Here is a 10653-nt window from a genome sequence, read left to right on the forward strand (position 1 = left end):
CATTCTTCCTTGTTATGTGGCCTTTAGCTATACATATGGACTCTTAAAAAAATTATATTGGCCCCTTTAATCTTTGGTTATACTTTCCTTTTGGGTGTTTAAGGCCATACAGTTAGCCCAAATAAACCAATTTATTTTTACTCTTAAGGTCATTTGAGGATCTGTTCTTCAGGGGTCACATGGGCTTGGGAGGAGCCCCTGGCTCCTTTCTTTTACCAGTTTTGCCTATGTGAAGATAAGTCAAAGGTCCCACTCAACCATGGCTGGCTTTGCTTGGAAGCATGGAGGAAATGATTCCTCTGTGTTGACCCTCCTCTTTGTAGACTGGACACTGGTTCAAGTCCATCTGGTGGGGTCTCCTCAGCCTCCTTGATCAAGAGGACAGGTGACCCACCACAATTACAGGACATTTTGAGTGATACTCATAGTCCCCTGGAACTAGTCAACCTAGGAGTACAAGGAGCAAAAACTGTCCTTTATGTCCCTCTGACCAAATTAGTGTAGATCTCAAAGTATGTCTGTTAAACATCCAAGAATATTTATTTAACTTTTAATTTTGAAGTAGTTACAAATGAACTTAAAAGATATTTTTGACATTTATTTACTTTGTGTGTGTGTGTGTGTGTGTGTGTGTTTGTGTGCATGTGTGTGCATTTCATGGCATGCATGTAGAGGTCAAAGGACAACTTGTGGGAGTTGGCTCTCTCCTTCCACTATGTAGGTCCCAGATAGCACAGACTGAAATTAGGTCATCAGGCTTAACAACAAGCACTTTTACCTTTTGAGCCATCTCACAAGCCCCAAGGTTTTTTTTTAAGTACAGGAAATCCCATATACTCCTTACCCTCATCCCAGAAATCAGCATCCTCATAACAGGACAGTATCAAAAATGGGAAATTGGCATTTGTGCACTCAGATTTTACCAATTTTATGAGGAACTCATTGTATGTAGGTATGTGCAATTTAACAGCCATGCTTGCTTACCTTATTACAACCCAATGGGATTCAAATTTTAGCCTTGGGAGTACAGACACTTTTTGTTCCTGTTATGTGTCTTCCCCCCTCCCCATTTTAAAAACCGCAATTGGGACTGGAGAGATGGCTGAATGGTTAAAAGTACTTGTTGCTTTCATAGAGGATCCAAGATTAGTTTCCAGCACCCAAGTCAGGCTGCTTGCAACCTCCTGTAACTCCAGCTTCAGTAAGTCCAACACCCTCTTCTGGCCTCCAAGGGCACTGCACTGATGTGCAAATAACCACACACAGACTCAGAGATGCACACACAAATAAATAAAGATAAAGTAAATAAAAAGGAATTGCTTCACAGCTTTCTCTGAGAGTATTCAGTACCACATTTGATTGTCATTTTTGTTTCAACCACAAAATATAAGAACTGACTCCATCCAGAAAGAGATTCCGTCCTACTTAATTACTTTTACCCACCCTGGCATTCTTTTTTTTTTCTCTCTCCTGAAGTTCCAAATCCTTTTCAGTTACCAATTCTCTCTCTCTCTCTCTCTCTCTCTCTCTCTCTCTCTCTCTCTCTGTTTTAGAAGTGTTTGCTTTGTAAGCATGAGGACCAGATTTTGGATTCCCAGAACCTACCTAGTGGGTGCAATGGCGCACCTGTAATTCCAGCCTTGGAAGGCAGAGATGAGGGGTGTCCCAGAGCAAGCTGGCTAGTAAGACTAGCCATATCTGCAAGCCCTGGTTTTGATTGAGAAACTCTGTCTCAAAGAATAAGGCAGAGTGATTAAGGATGATTCCTAACATCAACCTCAGGCCTCCACATGCACATGCACCTACCCACATATGCAAATATCGATATACACACTATGCATACCACACACATACACTAAAATGGAGAAAAAGATAAATCATAATCCATACATTTTTGGATATTATGATAGAAAATGCCAGATGCCACTAGACACCGTCTCAATTAAATCTGTTCTGATCTGACACACAATTCCTGATCACTTTTGTGGGCTTCAGCTCTAACGACACTTTTTTTGCACTGACATTATGGCTCCCATCCCATCCCTACTGATTTTCCTCAAAAGGCAATGTATACCTCCCTGTTCAAACAGACAGGTAGGCAATGTCAGGGAGGCAAGTAGAAGATGCCAGGCAGGCAACTGGCATCACTTCACTGCACTAACCTTTCAAATTTCAGAAGAAGAACTTAAGAGTCTTGTCCTGGGCCTTTGCAGTAGAGCCCACATGACGGAGAGTATCTAAGAGTCACCATCACTCACCATCTGGGAACGTGAGAATTTATGCAACAGGTACTGTTCCTTTTGGTTTAACAGCCCTGCCCTTCAGTTATCTCTCATCTCACATTTAACTATAAACAGCAAGAAAAATCCAAGACACATGTTCAACACTGCCTGGCTCTCCTCAGCTGCAGAGCCAACTTTGCTTGTCTTCCACTAACTACAGGACAGAACCATTGGCATTCTGTCACTGTCTAAGGAGATTCCATGTTCCCCATTTCCCTCTGAGGATGATCCATGTCCCCCACTTCCCTCTGAGGAGGTGCCACATTTCCTGCTTCCCTCTGAACCCTGACTAGCAGTGTTCTCAAAGTTCACTTTCCTATTAACCATTTGTCACAGTGACTTAGGTTTCCAACCAGGTGATGGGGCTCCCCCCACAGTGCTTGTGCATTCAAGCTCATCTTCATCATCTCCACCACCCATAATGAGCCTATGAACAGTCTACTGAAGGCCACCTGGCTTTTCCCACTATGTTCCTCCAGATACTTCCAGCCTCCACCCACTGCCTGTTTCCAAAAGCTTTGGAGTGTTACGGCTGCACTCCAAAACTGGGTAACAATATCTAGGTCACTTTTTCAACTGTGGAAAAACAAATGTCCACAAATTTTTCATTGTAAAACACTGCTCATTTACTTGCTCACAGTTCTATTAATTCATTGAGCCAAGCTCAAATGAGTTCTTCATAAAGATGCAGAAGTTGAAATAAAGATGTCAGCCAAGCTCCAAACTGAAAGTGCTGGGAAAGAGTCCACATCTAGGACAGTTGGTTGGTACAAGGCGTTGCAAGGTTCAGCTCTTAGAGTTCGGCTGTAGTTCTCATTGGCCAGTGGTCACCTGAGACTGCTCTTGGATCCTAAAGGCTCTACTCCCATGTGGCAGTTTGAATGTGAAGCATCTCCTACAGGCTCAAATACTTGAACACTTCATCCCCGGTTGGTGGTGCTTTTGAGGGAAGGTCATAGAACCTTTAGGAGGTGCAGCCTTGCTGGAGGAAGCACTTCATTGGAGATGGGCTTTGAGAGTTTTCCTCCTCCTGCCACCATGCCTGCCGCCTACTGCTGTGCCTCCCGGTGATAGATTTTTATCCCTCTAGAACCATAAGCCAAAAATAAACTCTTCTATACGTTGCCTTTGGTCGTGCTGTTGATCACAACAGAAAAGTAACTAATAAAACCTACCTCCATTGGTACATAATTCAATATGTCTTCAATGCCAACATCATCTTGTCAAGTAGTCCTCAACCTCAGATGTCTCCAGCTACTCTTCTTCCACCCGCTGCAGGAGATGCTCTACTTTCAACGGGCTTATCTAATGGGTCTGGCCCACCTGGATCATTGCTACACCCTAAGACTGCTTAATTGGCTCTAATTGAATCTGTGAAGTCCTCTCACCACACAGCCAGATTAGTGTTCGACTGGTGTTCCAGTTACCTTTCTGTTGCTGTGGTAAAACACCCTGACGAAAGCAATACGGGAGGGGCTGGAGAGATGGCTCTGGCAGAGGACCCACATGGTGGCTAATAACCACCTGTAACTCCAATTCCAGGGGATCCAACACCCTCTTCTGACCTCTATGGGCACTGCACAACACATGCTGGCCAGCCAGTCTAGCTGTAATAGTGAACTCTAGGTTCAGTGAAATACTATCTCAAAAAACAAAGAGGAAGAGCTGGAGAAATGGCTCAGCAGTTAGGAGCATTGGCTGCTCTTGAGGAAGACCTGGGTTGTTCCCAGCACCAATATGGTGGCTAACAATCATCTGTAACTCTAGTTCCAGGGGATCCAACACCCTCTTCTGACCTCTATGGGCACTGCACAACACAAGTGCACTTACATACGTGCAAGCAATACACTCATAAACATGAAATAAAAATAATAAATAAAATATTTTTAAAAGCAATATAGGGAAGAAGGGTTTATTTTGGCTTACAGTCCCAGAGGGTATAGTCCATCCTGGTGAGGAAGACAATGCAACAGGCAGGAAAGGCGTGGCAGCAGGATAGGAAGCTGGCTGCTCACATTGCACTCAGGAAGCAGAAAGTGAGAAGAGGAAGTGGCGCTAGGCTATAAGACAGTGATGTACTTCCTCCAGTAAGGCTTCACTTCCTTAAGGTTCCATAACCTTCCCAAACAGTGACACCAATTAAGGACCAAATGATCAAATATATGAACCTGTGAGGGACATTTCTCACACAAACCACCACAGCTGAATAAGCAGCAGATGGGGATCCTGGAAAGGAGCTTGTCTTTATGCACTCACTGCTGCAATGTATGAGCCCATTGAATTTTGAGGACTGCTCATGGAAATATTACTGATCCCAACTTATGGTTGAAGAAACTGAGGAATAGGTAGTTTAAGACACAAGATCACATGGCTGTATGTGGGAGAAACCAAGTTTAAACTCAGGCAGTCTCATTTCCAAGAGGTGGTCTTAACCATGATCTTAGCGGTACAATAAACAGGAGTGAGATGGATACTAGGAAGGAGTTCTACCCTAAAGTCCAGGCTTCAATCAGGTGCTTCTTACAACTCACATCACCTTACAGAACCCTAGAAACTGCTGTATGAGGCAGCTAATATCACTGTTATTATTGCTAGCACTACCTTTGATGTAATCCCCTCATGTCAAAGTGTTAGGAATTATCCAAGTCAGATCCACAGGAAGACCAAGCCCAGTTCATGACAGCCTGGGTCCTAGAAATCCAAGCCCAGTGCATGGTAACACACCCTGGGTACCAGAATTCTAAGCCCAGTCCATGGAAACACACCCTGGGTACTAGAAGCCCAAGTCCAAGCCACAGTCCATGGAAACACGCTCTGGAAACTGGAAGCCCAAGCCCGGACCATGGAAACACTCCTTGAGCACTAACTCTGTGGGGACAGCTCGCTTCCTATGGAGACCTGGGTCCCTGAAGCCTCTAATCCACAGCCCTCTTTCTGGTTCCTCACCTTCTGTTGGAGGCCACTGGGATCCTCCAGCCCTTGATCTGGCTCAGCTCTGTGTCTGAGATCTCTATCTGCAGGGGCAGACGGGGTGCCCACACGGTGACCTCCACCTGGGAGGTGAAGTGCTGGTGGGTGAAGTTCACAATCGTGCCCACTTTGCTCTTCATCTCCTTCCCATTCACAAAGATGGAATCACAGGTGTTGGAGACCTTTGGGAAGAGTAAGAACATGAAGATGCATTAGCAGGAGACACACAGATTCCGACATAGGCAGAAGTTCATGAACTGTGATGGCTCTGATTTATAAGACATCAGAAGAGCAGGACTCATACAGAGAGTAATTTGTAGGCACTAATTAGTGACAAATACTGATAGATAGACTCCAGAAAAGCTATTTGTGTTACAAAATACTGACAAGTTAAACCATAAACATAATTTAATGGAACTGTATAACCTCTGCTGGCTTTTGTGAGTTTGCTGTTTTCTTTATCTTACCTTTTCTTATGCACTCAAACCCCCACTAATCAAACCCCAGGTGTACCTATTCCACTCTTGCACCATATTTGAAGATGCATAAAAGGTTTTTATGTTACTGAGAAAAATACTTTGTTCCAGCCATAAAACGAATCCTCTGAAAAATAAAGAGAGCTCTGCACTAAATTAAAATTCTAGTAGGCAAAGTGCTCATGGAACATACCAGAAGCATGGATGGAATTAATCTGCAAGTATTAAACTGTAATTTTGCAAAATGGAGAGAAGGAGGCAGCATTTCAAGATAGCCTTTGGAGATGTTCTAACTCGTCTGCACAGAGATCGGTGTCACCAGATAATTTAGGTCTTCCCTTAACATCTTCTGAGGAAACAAATAAAATTATGTTGACTTTCTTCATCGAATGTCTCCGTGAATTCCAAAGGAGGGAGCAGGGAACAAAGACCAGGTCACAAGCAGAAGACCCGGAATAAACCATTCATTCACAGAGGAACCATGAAGCACAAAGGAACAGATGAGGAGACTGGGGCCACAATGTGGCATAACTGCCTTGAGGGCTGACACTGTGTGTGTGTGTGTGTATGTGTGTGTGTGTGTGTGTGTGTGTGTGCGCGCGCGCGCACACACACATTTAGAGGTGAGAGTCAACTTTGGGTGTCATTCTTCAGGTGCTGTCCACCTTGTTCTTTGAGACAGGGTATCTCATTGACTTGGAAGGCTGGCTGGCCAGTGAGCCCCAGAGACTTTTCAGCCCTACCTATCTCTACCTCCCCAACGCTGGGATCACAAGTACACACCATCATGCCTGGTTTTCTACACGAGTGCTGAGATTGAACTCAGTTCCACACATTTGTACAGCAAGCACTTTACTGATTGAGCGAACTTCTCAGCCCCTATTTGCACATTAATCTGACGAATGATTTTAGAATGTATAGGAACTTTAAAAACTCAAAACCAGATTTGATGCTCTGAACAGGAGGTCTAGAGAGAAGGAGACTTGAGACAGCTAAGTTCTCAGGAAAGGAGCTTTAGAGCTGGTCTGAGCCACACTCAGTCACTCAGGGGCAGCAGTAGTGGGAGGTTAGCTAACGAGCACCAGACACAGCTGGACGTTAGCAATAAGCTCTAATGTTACACAGAACAAGGAAAGTACTGTAGATCACAACAACCTGTTAGGAGTATCCAGAAGAGAGGGTCTTGAAGGTTCCACCCATACAGTGATAAAAGGTAAAAATGCTAATTACGGGCTGGAGAGACAGCTCAGCAGTTAAGAACACTGGCTGTTCTTGCAGAAGACCCAGGTTTGAATCCCCGCACCCACATGGTAGCTAACAACTGTCTGAAACTCCAGTTCCAGGGGATCTGACAGCATCTTCTGTCCTCTGTGGGCATTGCACATTATGGGTGCACTTACCCTACATACAGGCAATACACACATACACTTAAAAATTTTTAAAAAGTTTTAAAAAAAGAATTGCTTAAAAAATGCTAATTACCTGATTTTTATTGCAATATCATGCTCTACCCCATGTGCAGAATCCCTTATATTTGAATTAATTTCTTAACTGTTTAGGGAGATGAAAATGCTAATGCCCCGTTTGTTGCACATTGTATACAAATACAGAATTCTCACACGGTTACTCCTAAATCTGTACAATGAAGATAACAATATTTTTAAAGGAGGGTCATGACTAGTGGTAGCCAATGTCTCTCTTGGCGTCATAATCCCAGTGAGGGGCTGAAAGGGGGCATTTCCTTAATGTCTCAATTTTAGGAAAAAGGATGCACTTTCTCATCCTCCTCTTTAACAAAAAAAAAAAAAAAAAAAAAGGGAAGTAACAATGAGCCAAGAAAACCATCTGTCTTTTAGGACATGTTCGTACATCTGTGTGATTGTGCCCAGCACTATGAAGAGAACAATCGGGGCAAGATTTCCTTTTAGAGCAGAACAGTGGATGAAGGACTATGCTTTTATCTTGAACCCCTCCCCTGGGGCCCACAGTGCAGAGTATTGCTTTCGTCCGTTTAGAGTCTCAGGGAGGGATGGAAGCCGGTCATGGAGAAAACCCTCCCTACTGCCTGCATTGGGAGAAGCTGAAGTTGATGTAGGCCCATGACCTCCCTGGACTCTGCTCACTCTACCCGAGCTGGAGCCACAGCAAATGTACTGACTTCGGCCCTCAGCGTCTCCCTGCTTGAGGACTGGTCACCCATTTCCAGGACTTTCCCATCTTCCCTCTTGGAATTCAGACCTCAGCTCTCCTGCATCTTCTTGTCTGTTGCTGCCCACACACACCACATCCTACTTCAGATCACTCTGGATTATACTTGGCTCTCAGGGACACCTCAGCTCTGGGTCCATGAGGCCTTTTCATCTTAAGAAATTAAGTCACTGTCTGGGAAGATAGCTCAGTCAATCAAGTGCTTGTCTTGCAAGCCCAAAAGCTGAATTTAATCCCCAGAATCCACATTAAAAAAAAAAAGTCCAGCCAAGCGTGGTGGCGCACACCTTTAGTTCCAGCACTTGAGAGACAGAGGCAGGCAGATCTCTGTGAGTTCGAGGCCAGCCTGGTCTACATAGCAAGTTCCAGGATCTACAGGGAGACTCTGTCTCAAAAAGACAAAAAAAAAAATCCCATGTGGTGGCATGTACTTGTAAGCCCAGAGCTGGGATGGCAGAAAAAGGTAGGTCCCTGGAGCTCACTCCACACCACGAAGATATTCTGTCTGAAAAGGGGGGACAGGGAGGACAGTGAGGTGGCTCAGTGGGAAAAAGCACTTTGATGCCTAGCCTGAGCACCTCAGTTCAATCCAGAGACCCACATGGTGGAAGGAGAGAACTGATTTTTGCAAGCTGTCCTGTGACCACACACTCTCTGGGGAACATTTGCACACACACACACACATGCACGCACACATGCACGCACACACACACACGTGCGCACAAATAAAATAAACACAAAAGCTAGCTTAGACAGATAAATCCCAACGTTTTCTTCTCCATGGTCGCACCTGCTGTGGTAGGACCCCATTGCTTCCAGATCCTGTGTCTGTATTCACCACTCCCTAAAACCTACTTATAGCCCTATAAGTCAATATTCAGGGATCCTGTGGTCACTGGTAGAAACTTACAGTGCACTAGAAACAGTCACCTACTCCCCACACACACATCCCCAGCTAAGGTTGAACAATAGGCAGATGCTCTCCCTCCTCTCTCCCTGCACTCATAGACCAGATCAGGGACAGGGAAGGGGCCCAGGGCTGCTGAGGAAAGTCCTGCCACTCAATCAGAGCTTGAACTTCTACCCTGGCATCTTAGGACGGCTTCAGGCAAGTCACTCAACACTTCTGAACTCTGATTTCTGTTTGGTAAAGGAAATAGAATCAACAGAGTGAATTGCTTGTAGGGTTTAAGGTGAAAGTCTCTATGGGGAGTGCACATACTCAATAAGCAATGGTTCCGTGCAGGGTAATTAAGTGTTCACAGTGACATACCACTACTTCAGCTAACAGAACTGCTGTATAGATCACTCATATTGTACAAGCCCTGCTACAAGTTCTCTCTCACCTGTCCATGTGGTGATCCTCATAATAATTTCACCAAGTGTGTGTCTGGAGCCTCATTTTGCCTGCACTAAGTCCCAGGGAGAGAAAATAAAGATTACACATTCCATCTTGTTTGCCTGGGCTTTGCAGGTGTGTGATGTACTTGAAGGCCAGCATGTGACTGCCAGCTACTGATCCAGAGCTTTCTGCTATGCTTGCATACCTTGGTCCCACTCCAGAGACTTCATGCCACCCCTGACACAGTGACTCCTCACTGAGGCTTCCCACTAAAGGCCAGGCTCTGCTTCTTTCAGCCTCACTGTGTACAGTCCCCCTAGCCCCACGCAGCTGCCTTTCACCACTCTCCCTCTTCCTGTAACACCCCTGGACCTGGCACCATCCCAGTACCCTTCCACCATCTTTCCTGAATCACATACTACAGATCTAAGGCACTCATAGCCAGCTTCATCCAACCATGCAGCAGTCCCTCTGTCCAAGGCACACAATATGGCTTTCCCTCCTGATGCTACTAAAGTTTTCTTTGGAAGATCCACTATCCTCCAGCCACCACGTGTCTTGGTTGAGGGAAGCTATTAATACAGCCCAACACAATCATAAACTTACCTAAAACATGAGACTTTTGTGATTTTTTTTTAATTCAATTGCAGGGCGGGACAGATGGCTCAGCAGTTAGGTGCTTATGCTGCTCTTGCAGAGGACTAGAGCTCAGTTCCCAGCACCCAGGCCAAGCAGCCTACAACTGCCTGTAACTCCAGCTCCAGGGGATCTTAAGTTTCTGACCTGTGTGCACCTGCACTCAAATACACAAATGCAAACACACACACAATTAAAAATAATAAAAATAAATGAAATAAATTGTACAGTTCTCCAGTGTGAACTTTTAGACAACAGCATTGATGATGCAGTGTCAAGAGGTTGGACACACCTGGGTCACAAACCTCATTTTCTTGCTGGTGATTGGTTAGGATGAGGCACATGACACAGCTTTGGCCAATGCAGTAGGAGAAACCAGCTGGGGATTCTGGGATAGGCCTCCTTGATCAGAGACACACCAGAGTGCCATTTCCCCCATGAGTATTGTTGCAGAAAAATACCAGGACTTGCCACAGGGACAGATGAGCCCTGAGGAAGCTGGGAAAGGTCATGCTGCAAGATGAAAGAAAAGGCAGATGGAAGGACTCAGGCCCTGGAAGAAGATGATGTGGAAGGGCCACAGGGCCACAGGGCCAGGCATTCTTTGTGATTAGAGCTATTTGGAGCTGGGCATTTTTGTCACCACTGGAAGCACCACAGAGGCAGAGGACACCAGCTCTGGTGCCACTCACATTCATACAGGGATTAATTTTTTAAACATTTTTAAATTTCATATATA

At 45.0% G+C, this 10653-nt stretch overlaps 1 protein-coding gene across 1 annotated transcript in view; it reads right to left on the bottom strand.

The window, feature by feature from the left end:
- Tmem132b (transmembrane protein 132B) overlaps positions 1 to 10653 on the bottom strand; it is a 412598-nt gene that overhangs the window by 8232 nt on the left and 393713 nt on the right. Inside the window, exon 6 of the mRNA XM_008839404.2 lies at positions 5229 to 5434. Within this exon, the coding sequence (XP_008837626.1) occupies positions 5229 to 5434 (206 nt within the window). The remainder of the gene's footprint in view (positions 1 to 5228; positions 5435 to 10653) is intronic.

This window comes from Nannospalax galili, unplaced genomic scaffold (genome assembly GCF_000622305.1).
Source record: "Nannospalax galili isolate Female #2095 unplaced genomic scaffold, S.galili_v1.0 scaffold218, whole genome shotgun sequence".
Taxonomy (NCBI): Eukaryota; Metazoa; Chordata; class Mammalia; order Rodentia; family Spalacidae; genus Nannospalax; species Nannospalax galili.